We start from the raw sequence: 20110 nt of genomic DNA on the forward strand, positions 1-20110 counted from the left end.
CTCTGCCAGCCGCTGTAATGGCGTCACATTGTGGTACCCACCAGCCACGAAGAGCTCCTGCGTAGAATTATCGATTAATAAAGAAGGTTGTTGTTGAGAAAGCTTTCACGACTCCGCACTCGCCACAGTAATAGAGGTCCATCGGAAAGTTACCCCCTATACCGTCTACTGGAAAGCCTGTTGTATTAAAAGTTACTATAACCTCAGGTGAACTTTATAAACAACGAATTCGACTATGAGTATTTATGTATATAAATGTTCCATAAATGTTGAAATATTATTTTGTAGTGAGAAAAACTCTCCACTTTTACATTTTTTTAACATAACAATATTAATAATAAATGTATTTCTGTGTGACAGATACCAATAATAACACAGACAATAAGTGTATGGTGTCATGGAATTTCTATATAACTGTGTGTTGAAGACTTGACTGAATACATTGATCACTCTGATGTCAACTCTCAAACCCCCTACACGCTTATGTACGAGGCTGCTTCTGAACGCACTATTTGGTAGTTGTACATAAGGTTTCTACAATATATTTACAACAAGGATTTATCCTTTCAATATTATTTCATACCTCTCCATCCATGTGAATACAATTAAGAGAAAATAATTAACAATCGCTCGAATTCAAGCTTTATCACTGGCCATCTGCCATTCTTTTGTCTTAATGGCACATTGGCAGCCATTACGTGAAATATAATTAGTCACACGATGTTCGAGCTTAACACACAAGATAATAGGAATTTTTTTTAATATTTTAGCTATCGAGAAGACAGAATACTTTTTGCAGAAAATATTATTTCATACCTCTCCATCCACGTGAATACAATTAAGAGGAAATAATTAACAATCGCTCGTATTCAAGCTTTATCACTGGCCATCTGCCATTCTTTTGTCTTAATGGCACATTGGCAGCCATTACGTGAAATATAATTAGTCACACGATGTTCGAGCTTAACACACAAGATAATAGGAATTTTTTTTAATATTTTAGCTATCGAGAAGACAGAATACTTTTTGCAGAAAATATTATTTCATACCTCTCCATCCACGTGAATACAATTAAGAGGAAATAATTAACAATCGCTCGTATTCAAGCTTTATCACTGGCCATCTGCCATTCTTTTGTCTTAATGGCACATTGGCAGCCATTACGTGAAATATAATTAGTCACACGATGTTCGAGCTTAACACACAAGATAATAGGAATTTTTTTAATATTTTAGCTATCGAGAAGAGAGAATACTTTTTGCAGAAAACTTTTCATTAAATGTACGCGATTAATACAAAGATAATTAATAATAATATGAGGCTCAGGCTTGCTTATGAGTAGTTTTCTGACTGGTAAAAATCTTGTTTTAACGGCCGTAAATATCATTCAAATCATAATTAACATAATAAAAATTCAGTGTCTAACACATAATTTACATAACACAGAATAATAGTGCAGCTACGTAGGTGATTATATCGTGTCTTTCTCTGCAACTATACTTATTTAGCTGAGGTTGACTACAACAGTTTTAAACAAACTACGCGTAATTTTGAGCTAGCCGTATGTTTTGACAACATAAGTAAATTGTTAATGCCCAACTTGTACTTTTTCCTGGAATTTTTTGCCTACATAGCAGCGTTGATGACTAAAAGCGTATATTTTAGACGCTACTATGAATATGGGAGGTACACTGGCAGCTTAGAAGTTCTACGCAACACACAAGCGAGACTATCTTGCCGTTCGACTGACAAACTGCCATTGGGAGAATTCAGCTCGGGTTCCGCCGCGAAAATGTTAACATGCAGGAAACTGAATATTTAGCCGGAGCAGAAAACAATGTAGAATGCGTACGCATTCAGCTAACAAGAATGTGTGCCTTTTGGAGAGTAGGGAATATTGCTGCCATCCAATAGCTGAAGCACACGTGATACAAGTAACAGAAGAAATCCACTATGTTTTCCACAATAGCAGTATAAAAAAAGAACAAAGCAGATCTTGGCAAATCAGTTGTTGAGAGTGGAGCTACATATTCTGCAAATTTGTTGGAGCTGAATAATAGACAGAGAGAGAGGCTTTTGACACTGGAAATGAACTTTCGGCGAAGATGTGATAAGCGACCACATGCAAAATAATACAGCAAGAAAGATTATAGGAGTCAGAAAAAAGATAGATAGTCGAAATAATAGAAATAAAGCAGCTATTTCGGCTCGGACACCTAGATATGATGAATGATCGCAGGCGGCAAAAACGAACTTCAACTTGCTGCATAGAGAAGAAGCAATTGAGGACGTGGAAGGGATGTATCTACGACGTACTGAACGGCAGAGTTCTACAAGAAGAATGTTGGCTGAATAAAGAGTGGTGGTCTGTTGGAAGCGAGGAGCTGCCATAGCTCCTAATGTAAGTGCTTCACATATTGAGAACACTAGTGGTCCTATGGCCCTCCTTCGGACATGGGTCATGTTGCTTTCATCAGTGTTGGACATACTGCGTCCAGTATCACACTGCAGTTCTCTTGTTCTTGATTTATTTAGGCGTTTATGCCGCGTGACAAGATTAGGGCCTTCGGGCTGTCTTCTACGGTTAACCAAAGATATTAGTGAGTCAAGATTATGGTGCACATGATAAAAATTTTGCTCATTTCAATTTTATGTAAACCAACTTGAGTAATTTTCTTACAATGTTACCGTCGAATATGAATAAAAACGGAAAAGAAGCTGACTGATCAGAGGAAGATCGAGAAAATTAGAAGATTAGGAGATAAGATAGATGAAAGAGAGTAATGTGGAAAGCACTGATAACCCTGTCAATGTGAGGGATACTGGTTCAGCACTGAACAGTTGGAAAACAGCTGGGAGATGCAGAGAGGGAAGCTAAGTCTGTGATAACAGTTACACCTCTAATTTTCTCTTTAATATTTGTCTTATTGATGATGTCTATAACAACTGTTGTTTCTTTGTTTCTTCGTATTGACCAATTTGAATCGCGTAGAATCTTCAGTCCCTACTCCTTCTTTGCTGTTTCCGATTTTTCCAACACCCGTGCATCTTCTCCTTTTCCTTACTTCTGTCCGTATTGTTCCCAGTTTCCTCTTTTTTCAGCCTTGAAAGCCCTCTAAAGATAATATTTTATCCTTAAAGATTTCATTTTGTAAATTCTGTTTCTTTGATGTTTCTTTCTAGTTCGTTTCTTATATCGGAACCCCATACTAAGGTCAAATTCTTTTTCCAGAAATACGGAAATATTAGTTCGTTAGCACATTCTCATTCATTTCGTAGAAGAATCCAAGGTAAATTAATCTCTTCTTTCCCATTACTCTTGAGATTATCTCTGTATTGCAGTAGATCTCTTCCTTATTTCTGGTTTTCCAATCTGCTATAGTTTGTACTGCATCCATTATTTCTTTGATATCCGCGTTTCAAGTACTTACATTCTGTTGAGCTTACGGTTCATCATTAAACATTCCCATAAAAGTAGCCAATCACGTCGTACCAATGTGATATGGGGATTCAGTTTCCTTTTTCCTAATAGGCATTTCTTGTTAGATATTTTAATGAAAGAATGTGCTGCTTCTGTTTCAGTATTTCTTATATCCATAACCAATTTTCATATTCCTTTCTCTCTGCATTAGTTTCTCCCAGATATTTAAAGTTAATAATCCTCTTCACTTTCTGTCAGTTACAGAATTAAACGCCGCAATCTTACTTTTAAGAATACAAACTAACACTGAATTTGCTTGGCTAGGATATTTGGATTCACTGATTTCGCTGTCTGTATTAAAATGTTAACGAAATTGCTTTGCTTCTTTCGATAGGTTTTATTTATATGCAGCTTACTGTCTAGTCCGGTTATTGAGTTTGTTTTATGATGTGAGTGCCTCCTTATTAAATTAGAACTACGTTACGTTTACGAACAAAAATGCAAAGGAAACTGTGGAGTGTTCCTCAATACACTGACGTGACTAAACGACTGAGGACTGTGTGGTCTCAAGAATCGAATTAATAGCATGTCGTGAGACTCGCTAACGCTCGAGAACATCACTCATTGACTTGTTCTTTGGAAGCTGCTAGTTATCAGTCGACAACAATATTATTGCACCTGGGAGAGTGTGGGCGCTTCGGTTGGCTTATCGTGAGTTTTGATCATAATACTTCTGCAGCTACATATATACTCCGCTAGCCACCAAGCGGATCGCGCGAGGGAAAAACAACTGACTGAACGCCTCGGTATGAGCTCTTATTTCCCTTATCTTTGAATGATGATCATTACGCGATTTAAAAGTTGGTGCTAATAATATATGCTCTACATCGTCGTTGAAGATTGGATTTCGGAATTTAGTGAGCAGTCCCTACTGTTTAACGCGTCGTCTATCTGCAAGTGTGTCCCACTTCAAACTTTCTATGAGATTTATAACGGTCTCGCGATGGCTAAATTTATCAGTCACGGATCTTGCCGCTCTTATTTGGACCTTCTCAGTCTCTTGAATCAGACCCAACTGGTAAGGGTCCCTTAAAGACGAACATTACTCTAAGACAGGACGAACTAACGTATTGTAAGCTATTTTCTTCGTTGAAGGACTGCAGCGCTTCAGGATTCTACCAACAAACCGCAATCTAGAATTCGCCTTACCCTTTACTTGTGTAATCTGATCATTCCATTTGAGATCATTTCGAATAGTCATACCCAGATGCTTGACTGATGTTACCGCTTGCAGAGACTGATCATTTATTTTGTACACATACGTTAATAGGGATTTTCGCCTTGCTATAGACAGTAGGTTACAATTACTAAAATTAAGAGATAACTGCCAGTCTTTATATCACGCATTTATTTTCTGCAAATCCTCATTGATTTGTTCACAACTTTCGTGTGATACTACTTTCCTGTCGATTACAGCATCATCGGCAGACAGTCTAAGGCCGCTGTCAATACCATCAACCAGATCGTTTATGTAAATGGTAAAAAGCAGAGGACTTATTACGCTGCCCTGGGGCACACCTGAAGTTACTCTTGTTTCTGTTGAAGTTACCCCGCTCAGAACGACATACTGCTCCCTCATGTTAGAAAACTTTCTATCCAACCGCATATGTCATGGGATAGACCGTAAGCGCGCAGTAAGCGACAGTGCGGAACTGAGTCGAACGCCTTTCGAAAGTCGAGAAATATGGCATCAACCTAGGAGCCAGTATCTAGAGCCTCTTGTATATCATGCACAAATAGGGGCACCTGTGTCTCGCATGACTGCTATTAGCTAAAACCTTGATGGTTTCTGCAGAAGAGCTTGTCAGAGTGTACAAAGGACATTATGTCTGAACACAAAACAAGTTCCATGATTCTACAACAAATCGATGTCAGTGAAATTGGCCCGTAATTATGTGAATCCGATTTTCTACCCTTTTTATAGATTGATATGACCTGCACCTACCCCATGAACCATGGACCTTGCCGTTGGTGGGGAGGCTTGCGTGCCTCAGCGATACAGATAGCCGTACCGTAGGTGCAACAACAACGCATGGGTATATATTGAGAGGCTAGATAAACTTATGGTTCCTGAAGAGGGGCAGCAGCTTTTTCAGTAGTTGCAGGGGCAACAGTCTGGACGATTGAGTGATCTGACCTTGTAACAATAACCAAAACGGCCTTGCTGTGCTGGTACTGCGAACGGCTGAAAGCAAGGGGAAACTACGGCCGTAATTTTTCCCGAGGGCATGCAGCTTTATTGTATGATTAAATGATGATGGCGTTCTCTTGGGTAAAACCTTCAGGAGGTAAAATAGTCGCCCATTCGGATCTCCAGGCGGGGACTACCCAAGAGGATGTCGTTATCAGCAAAAAGAAAACTGGCGTTCTACGGATCGGAGCGTGGAATGTCAGATCCCTTAATTGGGCTGGTAGGTTAGAAAATTTAAAAAGAGAAATGGATAGGTTAAACTTAGATATAGTGGGAATTAGTGAAGTTCGAGGGCAGGAGGAACAAGACTTCAGGTCTGATGACTACAGGGTTATAAACACAAAATCAAATAGGGCTAATGCAGGAGTAGGTTTAATAATGAACAGGAAAATAGGAATGCGGGTAAGCTACTACAAACAGCGTAGTGAACGCATTATTGTGGCTAAGATAGATACGAAGCCCACGCCTACCGTAGTAGTACAAGTTTATATGCCTACTAGCTCTGTAGATGACGAAGGAATTGAAGAAATGTATGATGAGATTAAAGAAATTATTCAGATAGTGAAGGGAGACGAAAATTTAATAGTCATGGGTGACTGGAATTCGTCAGTAGGAAAAGGGAGAGAAGGAAACGTATTTGGTGAATATGGATTGGGGGTAAGAAATGAAAGAGGAAGCCGCCTGGTAGAATTTTGCACAGAGCACAACCTAATCATAGCTAACACTTAGTTCAAGAATCGTAAAAGAAGATTGTATACATGGAAGAAGCCTGGAGATACTGACAGGTTTCAGATAGATTATATAATGGTAAGACAGAGATTTAGGAACCAGGTTTTAAAATGTAAGACATTTCCAGGGGCAGATGTGGACTCTGACCAGAATCTATTGGTTATTAACTGTAGATTAAAACTGACAAAACTGCAAAAGGGTGGGAATTTCAGGATATGGGACCTGGGTAAACTGACTAAACCAGAGGTTGTACAGAGTTTCAGAGAGAGCGTAAGGGAACAATTGAGAAGAGTGGGGGAATGAAATACAGTAAAAGAAGAATGGGTAGCTTTGAGGGATGAAGTGGCGAAGGCAGCAGAGGATCAAGTAGGTAAAAAGACGAGGGCTAGTAGAAATCCCTGGATAACAGAAGAAATATTGAATTTAATTGATGAAAGGAGAAAATATAAAAACACTGTAAATGAAGCAGAAAAAAGGAATACAAACGTCACAAAAATGAGATCGACAGGAAGTGCAAAATGGCTAAGCAGGGATGGCTAGAGGACAAATGTAAGGATGTAGAAGCTTATCTCACTAGGGGTAAGATAGATACTGCCTACAGGAAAATTAAAGAGACATTTGGAGAAAAGAGAGTCACTTGTATGAATATTAAGAGCTCAGATGGAAACCCAGTTCTTAGCAAAGAAGGGAAAACAGAAAGGTGGAAGAAGTATATAAGAGGGTCTATACAAGGGCGATGCACTTGAGGGCAATGTTATAAAAATGGAAGAGGATGTAGATCAATATGAAGTGGGAGATATGATACTGCGTGATGAGTTTGACAGAGCACTGACAGAACTGAGTCAAAACAAAGCTCCAGGAGTAGACAACATTCCATTAGAACTACTCAAAACCTTGGGAGAGCTAGTCATGACAAAATCTCTACCATCTGGTGATCAAGATATATGAGACAGGCGAATTGCCCTCAGACTTCAAGAAGAATATAATAATTCCAATCCCAAAGTGCAGTAATGTTGTGGTCGCGTTGCAATTAGTGATAACCGTGCGTAGCCAGGGCGGGTCGCTAGTTAATGACAAGAATGCTACCGCCATGTTTACCTATTGCCAGAGTTGAGGTCTGACGACTGCATTATGTTACCCACCATCTCATGGAGGCTATGGGGTACCTATGAAGACAAGCATCTGGAGGCAGGAACGACCAGGGCTGGAGGAAGCCTTACCGTCGAGCACGTGCAGGAAGACGGTGGCGGGCTGCATGTTGCTGGGCCTGCAGGTGTAGTTGCCGGAGTGGCGCTGGGCGGCGTCGCGCACCGACAGCTGCGCCACGGTGGTGTCCGGGGCGGCGCGCTCCACGCGCATGTCTGCGTAGTCGAGCACGCGCTCGCCGTCGTGGAACCACAGCACGTAGGCGGGCGCGTCGGGCGCCTGCCGCACCTCGCAGCGCAGCGACACCGTGCTGCCGGCGCGCACGTACAGGTCCGGACCGCCCGCGATCTCCACCTGCGGCACTGCCCGCGGGCACCCACGCACCTCCTCAGCTCTGGCAGTCAGCTACGTCGCTGGACAGTCACTATAAGATATCAAGTCTCGTGTGCAGAACTTGAGCACAAAAGTATGCTACTGGCCATTAAAATTGCTACACCACTAAGGTGACGTGCTACAGACACGAAATACACTCCTGGAAATGGAAAAAAGAACACATTGACACCGGTGTGTCAGACCCACCATACTTGCTCCGGACACTGCGAGAGGGCTGTACAAGCAATGATCACACGCTCGGCACAGCGGACACACCAGGAACCGCGGTGTTGGCCGTCGAATGGCGCTAGCTGTGCAGCATTTGTGCACCGCCGCCGTCAGTGTCAGCCAGTTTGCCGTGGCATACGGAGCTCCATCGCAGTCTTTAACACTGGTAGCATGCCGCGACAGCGTGGACGTGAACCGTATGTGCAGTTGACGGACTTTGAGCGAGGGCGTATAGTGGGCATGCGGGAGGCCGGGTGGACGTACCGCCGAATTGCTCAACACGTGGGGCGTGAGGTCTCCACAGTACATCGATGTTGTCGCCAGTGGTCGGCGGAAGGTGCACGTGCCCGTCGACCTGGGACCGGACCGCAGTGACGCACGGATGCACGCCAAGACCGTAGGATCCTACGCAGTGCCGTGGGGGACGGCACCGGCACTTCCCAGCAAATTAGGGACACTGTTGCTCCTGGGGTATCGGCGAGGACCATTCGCAACCGCCTCCATGAAGCTGGGCTACGGTCCCGCACACCGTTAGGCCGTCTTCCGCTCACGCCCCAACATCGTGCAGCCCGCATCCAGTGGTGTCGCGACAGGCGTGAATGGAGGGACGAATGGAGACGTGTCGTCTTCAGCGATGAGAGTCGCTACTGCCTTGGTGCCAATGATGGTCGTATGCGTGTTTGGCACCGTGCAGGTGAGCGCCACAATCAGGACTGCATACGACCGAGGCACACAGGGCCAACACCCGGCATCATGGTGTGGGGAGCGATCTCCTACACTGGCCGTACACCTCTGGTGATCGTCAAGGGGACACTGAATAGTGCACGGTACATCCAAACCGTCATTGAACCCATCGTTCTACCATTCCTAGACCAGCAAGGGAACTTGCTGTTCCAACAGGACAATGCACGTCCGCATGTATCCCGTGCCACCCAACGTGCTCTAGATGGTGTAAGTCAACTACCCTGGCCAGCAAGATCTCCGGATCTGTCCCCCATTGAGCATGTTTGGGACTGGATGAAGCGTCGTCTCACGCGGTCTGCACGTCCAGCACGAACGCTGGTGCAACTGAGGCGCCAGGTGGAAATGGCATGGCAAGCCGTTCCACAGGACTACATCCAGCATCTCTACGATCGTCTCCATGGGAGAATAGCAGCCTGCATTGCTGCGAAAGGTGGATATACACTGTACTAGTGCCGACATTGTGCATGCTCTGTTGCCTGTGTCTATGTGCCTGTGGTTCTGTCAGTGTGATCATGTGATGTATCTGACCCCAGGAATGTGTCAATAAAGTTTCCCCTTCCTGGGACTATGAATTCACGGTGTTCTTATTTCAATTTCCAGGAGTGTTTAACCGACAGGAAGAAGATGCTGTGGTATGCAAATCATTAGATTTTCAGAGCATTCACACAAGGTTGGCGCCGGTGGCGACACCTACAACGTGGTGACATGAGGAAAGTTTCCAACCGATTTCTCATACACAAACAGCAGTTGACCGGCGTTGTCTGGTGAAACTTTGTTGTGAGGCCTCGTGTAAGGAGGAGAAATGCGAACCCAAGCGTTTCCGACTTTGATAAATGTCGGATTGTAGCCTATCGCGATTGCGGTTTAAGGTTATCTTAGTGGCACTTGTCGGTTGAATGCATTTTTTGACGCAAGCACTACCCGCTTCGTAACCACGTACAGGATTTGTGTACCAAATGTGTCCCCGTCAATAGAAAATTTATTTTCAAGTCTGATAACATATCCTAAGTGTTTCCGTAGCGTATAGCCGAGGCGAGACTTGTACCAGCCCGGTATTTACCTTCGTGGATGTGGAAAACCGCTTAAAACCACCTCCAAACTGCCCAGTTCACCAACCCTTGTCGTTAACCTGCGAAGCAGATCCGATCCGGTAAGGCTCCCAGTCCTGAATCCCGGAAGCACCACATTAACGCTTTCGGTTACCTGGTTGGGTATTTACAACGAATATACATATTATATAGTGTGAAGCTGCTTTTAAAATCCATAAGTCTCTGAAGAGTACAAATGGACATCTCATCTCATTCTTACTGCTCGTTTTCGTGCAATCAGTTCTTTCTACATAATGATAACCACCCAGAAAATTGTCGTATGACATTCCTGAGTGGAAGTACGCAAAACAGATTAGGAAATAACTTCGTCTGTGGTTTGTCTGGGCTTATATCCGACGTGCGTAGCAGGACAGTGCGAGGGACAGTCAATACACGAGCTCTTAGTGTCCATAGCAACGACAGTCAAAACAACCCACCTTCCGAATGAGAACAACCACCATGGCGTATTGTTGAAGAGAACACCGGACGCCACCGCCGCCACTCACGGACTGTTGTTTCGCTGACAGGCAGCAGTCACGTCGCCCCTTGGAGATGCTTCTATCTGTCTCCTTCTATTCTATCAGGAGGCTGAAATGGCCCCCGACCGCTTCTTCTGCGCACGCTGTACTTAAAACGCTGCACCGCCAGTGTCCGGCAGACTAAGCCTGCTCACCAGGGTGGAGACCGCTGCCAACAGATCCTGCTTGAAGCGGCCAGCTGTAAACGTCTAGGCCGCGCAGCGACTTAGCCTCATAAAGTTGTGGCACCAGGACATCGGTATTCAACGGCTTGTTACCGGGTTGTGTTCTTGGACAAACATCTTCGACAGTGGTTCAAATGGCTCTGAGCACTATGGGACTTAACATCTGAGGTCATCAGCCCCCTAGAACTTAGAACAACTTAAACCTAACTACCCTAAGGACATCACACACATCCACGCCCGAGGCAGGATTCGAACCTGCGACCGTAGACGTCGCTCAGTTCCAGACTGAAGAGCCCAGAACCGTTCGACCACACCGGCCGGCTTGAAGAGTGGTCCTTCGTGGAATATACTTTAGCCATTTTAGGCTCTCGAATTTGTGTGCTACGACAAAAAGTTGCAATCGATGTGTGCATCTTCGTGTTTACTCAATGCAACGACTGCGTCATTAAATTTCGCTTGTGCAGTCGCATAACCTCAGCTTCTTCTTAAAAATAGTCCTAAGTTCTGGATTCAGACTGCATGGGTCGCAATGGTAAGTCAAACGTCATGCAAGGAATGACTCTGGTGATCATATGACGCGTTTCGGAATGTATACATCGTCAAATATTTAGGGGAGGTTGCTTCACGTAGATATGGCGTTTCACATAAAACTTTACACTTGAAGTAATCAATCGCTCTTGGTTGTTTCATGATGGACATATTCCGAAATGCGTCACATGAGCAATATTCATTATTTGCCTGCTGTTTCGACTTCTGCCACTGCGACCTAATCAGCCCGAATACAAAGCTGCTGGGCATTATGATCGCCTGCTTCATGCGTGACTTTGTGTCACAGTTATATTCATCTTCTGCAGTTTGGGCTGTATATCGTTCAGTCACCCTCAGTGTGAGTCGAAAGACAGGATACTACACTCTCTTTGTCCCTTTAAACTCACAGACTGCCTCACTTTGCACGCAACAACTGATATATAGGTGCCAGATACGTTGATCGGCAGTGCATAAGTACAACGTACATGAATTATATCTGTGGCTGTAAAGTGAATCCACGCTGGGATGTCGATGTATCACTGAGAACTGCGCTGTCGCGAGGTCTTTGCAAGTTCATTAAAGAAAGCGCCAGATTCCATGATTTATCCAAGCTGAAGTAGATATTCTTTTAATTAAATTATTAGCGAAGTGAATTTCAGTCTCTTCTTTCACAACCAAGTCCCAGAAAGATGAATCAGAAGCTAAAATTTCGACGTTTTCGTACATCATACAGTGATCTTTATCGGCATAGCGCTCTGTCACAGCCGATTTATTTGAGTGTAAGAACCGGATGTACGTGCAGTGTTGTGTACATCTTTCATATGTTATACGAATCCTTTGTCTGGTGTATGAAAGGCCACATTCGCAGATGATCTTGTGTACCCCAGCCTTTCGAGCATCAGATCGTGTTTAACGAATATATTGCACGTCCCAACGAAAACCGAAGGATACAGATTTATACTTACGTGTAAATAGCTACCACCATCCTTCGCAGACGATGACTGTTCTCCAATGTTGGTATACAGAGCACACATCACTGCTGACGACAGCAGTCTTCAAGACGAGCGTCTACGCTTAAAGAGAGTATTCTCCACAGCAGGTACGTAAGGCGATATGAATGAAACGAAAGGTGGAATGTAAGCAATGCAGAAGAAGACACAGAAAGATTCAAATCGACATCTTTCTGTTATATGTGGAGTATCTATCATCAGAAATAAGACGGATCATTCGCAAACATTAAGTGCCTTCTCTACCTACATCGAAGACAACAGCATTCTTGGGTTCCATTAAACATATCTGATGCTCAGGAATGCTGGTTTATACAAGATCCCCAGCGAAATCTGCCTTTCATACATCAGACAAACGATTCGTATAATCCAACGCACGTATTATCAGGCTCTTACTGCCTAATAAATCGGCTGTGGCAGAGTGCTATAGTGATGCATTTCACTCAAGTCTGCTTTATGCGAAAACGTCGATATCTTAGCGTCTACTGCATCTTTTACGACTTGGTTGTGAAAGAGGTAACAGAAATTTGCTCGGGGACTAATTTAATTAAAGAAGAGCTGCTTCAGCTTCGATAAATCGTGGAATCCAGCGCTTTCTGTAATGAAATTACAAAGACGTCACGGCAGGGCAGATCTCAGTGATACATTGGGATCCCAGGGCGGATTCACTGCGCAATCGCAGATACAGTTCATGCATGTTGTACTCCTCTGTCGCCGATCAACGTCTCTGGCGCCTGTGTGTCTGCTGCCGCACGCGCAGTGACGGGATCCGCCGGTTTAAAGGAACGGGGCGAGTGTTGGTGCGTCAGTGTTTCACCTCACTCTGAAGATGGCTCAACGATGTACAGCCGAAAGATTAGAAGAAGAAGCTGACTTTATGCAGCTGCACATCCGAAATGTAATGCAGCTGTTACAGTCCTTGTCGGGGTCACCTACAGGGTGACAATTACTGAACCACGTGCAAAAAGAAAAGAAAAAAAAAAAAAAAAAAAAAAGACAGAGAGAAGAAAGAAAAAAAACGTAAATTTAGCTAAAAACTATGGCGTGCACACACTTTTTACAACATGTAAACGTTCCTAGAGATATTCTGATTTAGGTTATGACATGTTCAATATGTGTGCCACCATTGGCGACGATGCGGTGCAAGTGAATAGCGAAATTCTGTAGGACCCGCTGAAGTTTCGGAACACTGATGCTGTCGATGGCCTCCTGAATGGCTATTTTCAGCTGAGCACTGGTTTTGAGGTTATTGCTGTACACCTTGCTTTAATATAGCCCTATAAGAAGATGTCTTACATGTTCAGCTCCGGGGAATGTGGCGGCCTGTCGAGGCCCATACCAGCGGCCTCTGGGTATCCCAGAGCCAGAATGCGGTTTTCCAAAGTGCTCCTCCAGGGCATCAAACACACTCCTGCTTCGATAGGGTCGAGCTCCTGCTTGCATGGACCACATATTCTTCACATCACGGTCACTTTGAATAATGAGGATGAAATCATCTTTCAAAACCCTCACCTACCGCGCCATCAAGGAATACCGCACTGATTATTCCGTAACTGGACATTGCACACCACACAGTCACCCATTGAGGATGAAGAGACTTCTCGATCTCCAAATGAAGCTTTTCAGTCCCCCAATTGCGCCAATTATAATTATTGACGAACCCATCCAAATGAAAGTGGATTTCGTCAAATGTTCAAATGTGTGTGAAACCTTATGGGACTTAACTGCTAAGACCATCTGTCCCTAAGCTTACACACTACAGAACATAAATTATCCTACGGACAAACACACACAACCATGCCCGAGGGAGGACTCACGAAAAGAATCTATTATCACTTAGCAGTTAACTATACAGCTGTAAAGTGTCATTCTATGTTCTTTTTAAAACTTACTTTGTTTCTTGTCTACCTGGGAGTGAGGTCCTGCTTACCGAGTCCGCAATGGCCTACTTCAGCGTGTTTGCAAAGTTAGGCGAATTAAATGGTTCCAGTAGTTGAGTAATCAGCTTCTTTCAATTCAAATTTTCGCCAACATGTACACCCAAAAAGGTGGAGCACTCTACCCACGCTACAGACTCGTCTATCGTCTTTACTGACTCCTTTACGTATGCTGGATTAATTGATGATAAACTATTTATTATGCGGAACTGAATGTCGCGTGTTTTCTAAAAACTTAACGACACTATTTTCAAAGAATCACTTAAGAATTCCTTGGACAACATCTATAACAATTTCCTCTTTCGCTTTCTCTGGTATAAGATTTATTATAACTATGCTGTTGGCAATTTAATATAAGGGGCCTTCAAGCACAAACGAGCTGGAGGCATAATTACAACAACCAGTACCTGTATGTTAAAAGTATTGACCCTGGCTTTCGAGACAGTTGCCCCACTGTGGCACAAGGCGGTAAATGGCTGTCTCATAAAATCCCCGCCACTAGCTATGTTAAGCAGTTCAGCAGGTACAGGAACTGATTTCTGTAATTATGTCTCCGGGTCGTTTCTTTCTGAACGTCCCTTATATGGAACATCGGTAAGGACAGCAAATAACGAAGTTTCGCTTATTCTGCGTGTACAGTACAACAGGATAAACATCAGATCAAATTTGTACATTATTTGAGGATATACAGGGTACGAAATTTACTAAGCAGGGCTGTCCTCTGGCAGCAACAGTAGCTCTAGGTCGGCAGGCCGTCGAGTCAAACCCGGATGACAGACCCAGATACGTCATTCAAGGTTGCTTCAACTCCGTTATATCAGAATTCGACACCTGCAGTAGTTGCCGACTGGTTGGCTTGAAAGTCAATCGGCAACTTATGATCAGATGTTCTCAGTGGGTGAGAGGTTTACAGAACGTGCTGGCTAGGTCAACAGATGAACGCCCTCTGGTGTCGTGATATATCAAGGTATCACCAGCAACATGTGGTCTTGCGTTATCTTGTTGACACTGAAGGAAGGTGAGCTCCTGCACAGAAGTACTGAAATTGTTCTGTTGAATTTAGGTTACGGAGTATTTCCACTACTAAATGTCTTGCGGGTACGAACACTTTAATCAGTATCATCACAGAAAAATATGTTGTAAAGAAGGTGAGCCAAACAGTGCGTTTTATTTGCTGAACGGATAGAAGATGCAATAAACGCACAGAAGAGACTGCCTACTCTACGCTTGTCCGTTCACTTGTATGGTACTGCTACGCTATATGGGATCCTTATTAGATAGATTAGCAGAAAACGTCGAACATGTTTAAAGACTCTTTTGTGTTACCTCCTATTCCAGATCAGCCCTGCAGGCCTTGAGATCACAAGACTAACAGAACAGGTTACTATTTTTTCAGTGGATTGTAAGATAAGCGCTGAAGTTTACAGTTCACAGCTCTATTTCATTCGCGGATGAGGAGTGATCACCATAATAGTGGAACAGGCACCAATGTTTTAAATGACTTTTTTCCGGGACGTTATATAAGTACGCTTGGTCGTTGTATGTCGACTACCTGTCACCTTAGAAGTCCCACCCTGTTTAGTTAATTCTTGTGCTATTTAAGTGAGGGTATTAAGTACTAAGTTTATTCTTATTCACTTCAAGCCGACGTGTCATTTAGTAATCTTCTCGTTTCTTCTGATTTTGTTGTTCTTCTTTCCTCCTCTGTTTGTCCGTAATTCGTCACGTTCATAAGATACGTATTTACGACACGCCATTCTTTAGTGGAGGTTTCCTGAGCCCTTTAGAACAAAGTTAATTTAAAATTCCTACACATGTGCATGATCTTGCAGACTGAACTACAAGCAACTTCACAATCCGTATATATTTTGTTGCACGAATTGGTATCGTGTAGTCGTAACGTGGCAAATCTTTGAGCTCAGTGACTCTTTCTCATCTGACTTTGTACTGAGGCTGGGTATGTCTACAATGAATGTCTCCTTGCTTTTAGTATATCTGAAGAGCGTCCAATACCCATCGTGACGTATAGCGGCCTTAGCTGATATCATTTTGTTACAGACTGTCCTTCTGCGTAGTAAGGACAAGGTCACGTGCTCCTACTCGTGGAAAGAATGAACGCAGAGGGTTTGGAATTTTCGTCTCGTCAATTGGGAAGTTAATATGAGTGTGACATTTCGTGGAAACCAGAACCGAAATAACACAACAGGAATATCAGTTTTATTACCAAAAAATGCAAGTCCTTTAACCACATAAATTCTTCCCTCTGCTTTATTACCATATTCCATCCTGTTTGATTTAAGTGATATCTCAACAGATGAAACAACAACACATCTCTGTCTTCCCTGAAAGCCTTCAAGAAATAATTTAAAAGAACGGAGCAATATCGTTGCTGATTATTTAACGGTTAAAGCTTAACGTTATCTTACTGGTTCATGGACAATGGATTGACCAAATTACTATAAATCAAGGGGAAAGTAATCATGTTCATATTACTCGTGCCTCAGACTTCGAAATTAAAATATTTTAATCACAAAGTAATTTCCTTCTTTACCAAAAGGCTAATATTACCCACCATGGGAGTATTCAAAGTCGAATGACTTTTCAGTAGGAGAGTGAGGTGGTCTATGATAAGAGAAACAGCTGCAGTGTCATGAATGTTGTTCTACCGAATGAACGCAGAAAGCGTGAAAAGCTCTCTGTTATCGGTAGTTAACGAGGGCAAAGGTAACAGAATGACAAAGCCAGCTGCTCTCAGATGACACAATCGACATGGTGGCGTTGACAACACTCGATCACCCTTGTAGTGCCACGGCTGACGCAGCTTCTGAAAATATCGCTGTACACAAACGTATCGGATACGCCATCATATATCGATAAGCGTTAGCGAACAACGATAACATTCATAAACTATAATTAGCTCTGGGAACTCAGGTAGAAACTGGGGATTCATGTAGTGATGTACTGCATAGTAAATAGGACAAATACACAAAAAAATCACGAAAAGTGAAGGATTATCAGAACAGACGTTTAATTTGAAATATTTAATCCATCACAAATATTTAATTCTAAACAGGTGGTAACAATCGTGGATTTAATTAACGTATTTGACTCTTTTTACAGGGAAACTCGAGACAAAGTAAACTAGGAATTTTTTATTAAACCTAGCGTGGTATATGTAATCCGTGAAACGCTTACAATCACAATCTCGAAACCGATGTTCATAGGAGTAATTCATAAGCTCTTTAAAATAAACGCGTGTGTAAGACAGGTTGTTAGACTGAACATAGTCGTCTTGAATTGCATGTTGGAAAAATACTAAGAATTTGGAATAATATGAAAACGTGTATTGAAGTAAACTGCCTGTTATATGCATAGTAGTTTGGGCACTATCTGAATATACCCTGGGTACGTATTTTGTACCACCATTCACTCATCCGTCACGGGAAAACTCTCTTATCGCAAATTGGGTGCAAGGTGGGCACGTACTGAAAATACCTACCGACAATGACGAAGAACAACGAATATTAAGCGGACGAGAATTTTTGGATGGATATCAAAAGGGTGGAAGTAATTTGTTCTCCCACAACATTAGGGGCACGAACGTGAATATAGCAGACCAGAGAAGTAATTACAGGCAAAGGTTTTTAGCCTAAGCCGGATCGCTGTTGCTCACCTGGAACGTTTCCCAGATGGAGAAACTGTAAGGAGAGGAATGGAAAGAGCACGCTCAACATTACCACAGGCGCTCAGAAGTGAACGGTCATTACATGAAATATTGCAGTATGTTTCTAGGAAACAGAAACTGTCATTAAAAGTTTTTCTGAGGAGTACACACTGCCAGGAAAATAGTGCACATGAAAAGACGACGACGATTTTTATTCGATGAAGGCATATGCCACCTGGAGGATAGTAGATGAACTGATATTGCTTTCAACGATGTTTGGCAAGTGGCGTTGCAGGTAGCGGGATAGCGTTTTCAGAAGACTGCCATACAAGTTCGATGTGCAGCGTCAGTTTTGGAGCAATGCTGGTACCAGTAGTCACGTGAACATTCTCACATCCATAGACGACGTTCTGGACGTCCACACAACATAGACAGCCGCTATGATCATCGTACTGGAAGGGCAGCAGTGGCAGATCGCACAGCTATGACAGCACAGAGAAGAGGCCCTGTGAACCCAGACTTGTCAACACAAACTGTTGCGAACCGGTTATTAGCGGTGAGACTAAGAGTACGCTCCCCTTTAACCCGACTTCCACTCACGCCACGGTATCGACTTGCATGACTCGAGTGGTGCCATCAGAGGATCACCTGCAAGACGGAATGGTGCGTCATGGTCTTCAGCGATGACCGTCGATTCCCGCCTACTCGGAAGTTACGCTCGTTCGCTTGTACGATGTAGACGTGGCGAGAATTGTTTCTAAGGCCGTGTCCTACGTGAGCGACAGAAGCGAGCAGCAGCGAGCGACTTCTGGATACGCGACACTCCAGCGACAAAGACCAACATCCGGCGGAAACCTTGTGTGTCCTGCGTGCGAGCGACCATGTCACGCTACAAGATAGCTGCTTAGAGCAAACCAGCTGTTTCTGTAAAACGGCGTCCCTAACCTGTAGCATACTGTAGCTGGAGACTAGAGCTACAGAATTAGGTTTACTTAAGAAAATAAAGTGAAAAGGAATGCTGTGCATGAAATTTACAAAGGGAGGAACCTCCATGGTGAATTTTGTTAGTATCGTCAACTACTAAGATCACCAGACAAGTTCTTCGAACACACGTCGATGAGCAGAGGAGCATTCGACTATGTCATCAATAAATTAAATGCGAATGTTCTTTTTTCACATGATCAAGAACTTTTAACAGCTAGTAAGTGTCAGGAGTGACTATTACATGACTAACTAAATAAAAACATTACCATGCAGACTGATATCAGTGAACAATAGCTTGCTGTGGTATAGGGATAGCATATACAGTTCATATTTGCATGTGAAAAATAGGTCTTGGGTTCGATTCCCAACTATTGTTATTTTTTGACTTACTCAGTTACGATTCTGCATGTTAAGTTTTACACAGACTGTGTACATTGCATTGCTAAGTATATTTTAAAGGCCTTGCCAATGAAATTGACCTTCACACCTATCCCAGTATATCACATACATTTAATTCCTAACCAATTACAATGAACCATGAAATTTTACAGATATTTGATCTTGTGAACGTAATTCATCAACAGTCACTGTTAAGGCCAAGTGTTTCAATTACTCTAAACACTCTGTAAAATTAAAGCTTACAACATTTTTGAAAAGACAGTCAAACGTTTGATGTAATAATTTGACTAAAACTATGAAATAAAAAATATTAGGGAAATGTTTGGTGCACCTCATTTTCTGTTCACGATTTCGAGCATAGCTCAAAGGCACGTAGAATGATTCTCTGATCTATTTATTTCTTTTACACAAATCATTACATAAAATGTTAGACTTCTTTCTTCAATTTTTGAATTTTAAGTTTCATTCAGAAAGCATGATTTTACTGACATCTCCTTTGCCTTCCTAACGGACTTGATTCGAGGGAAGCCTTCTTGACATGTAAATACCTCACCAATGTATCTTTTTACATGCAAAATTGCTAGGTGTTGAACAGAAGACATTTTTGACACTTCATGTACAGCAGCTTTTCCTGAAATATTTCCATTTCTTCTAAGCTTAATAATTAAGTTATCGTTCACTACCCTGATTATTTTCAAGCAGTTAAATATTTTCATGCCAAACTAGACCTCACGCTGGTCACTTTGATACCCCATTTTACTGTTTCTCTCCCTTTGTTTGGCTATGAACATTTGGAGAATGCCTCATGGTAGCAGTTATAGGAAGTCTTGTTTTCGCACTGCTCACGCGTTTACAAAAATGTATCGAGTGTTAATCATATGATACAATAGTCCTTTTGCGACCTGTCGT

General features: G+C 42.8%; 1 protein-coding gene across 1 annotated transcript in view; it reads right to left on the minus strand.

Moving 5' to 3' along the window:
• The window catches only part of LOC126282340 (hemicentin-2-like), a 198508-nt gene that overhangs the window by 11397 nt on the left and 167001 nt on the right, over positions 1 to 20110 (minus strand). Inside the window, exon 4 of the mRNA XM_049981997.1 lies at positions 7622 to 7909. Within this exon, the coding sequence (XP_049837954.1) occupies positions 7622 to 7909 (288 nt within the window). The remainder of the gene's footprint in view (positions 1 to 7621; positions 7910 to 20110) is intronic.

This window comes from Schistocerca gregaria, chromosome 7, assembly GCF_023897955.1.
Source record: "Schistocerca gregaria isolate iqSchGreg1 chromosome 7, iqSchGreg1.2, whole genome shotgun sequence".
In the NCBI taxonomy this organism is placed as follows: Eukaryota; Metazoa; Arthropoda; class Insecta; order Orthoptera; family Acrididae; genus Schistocerca; species Schistocerca gregaria.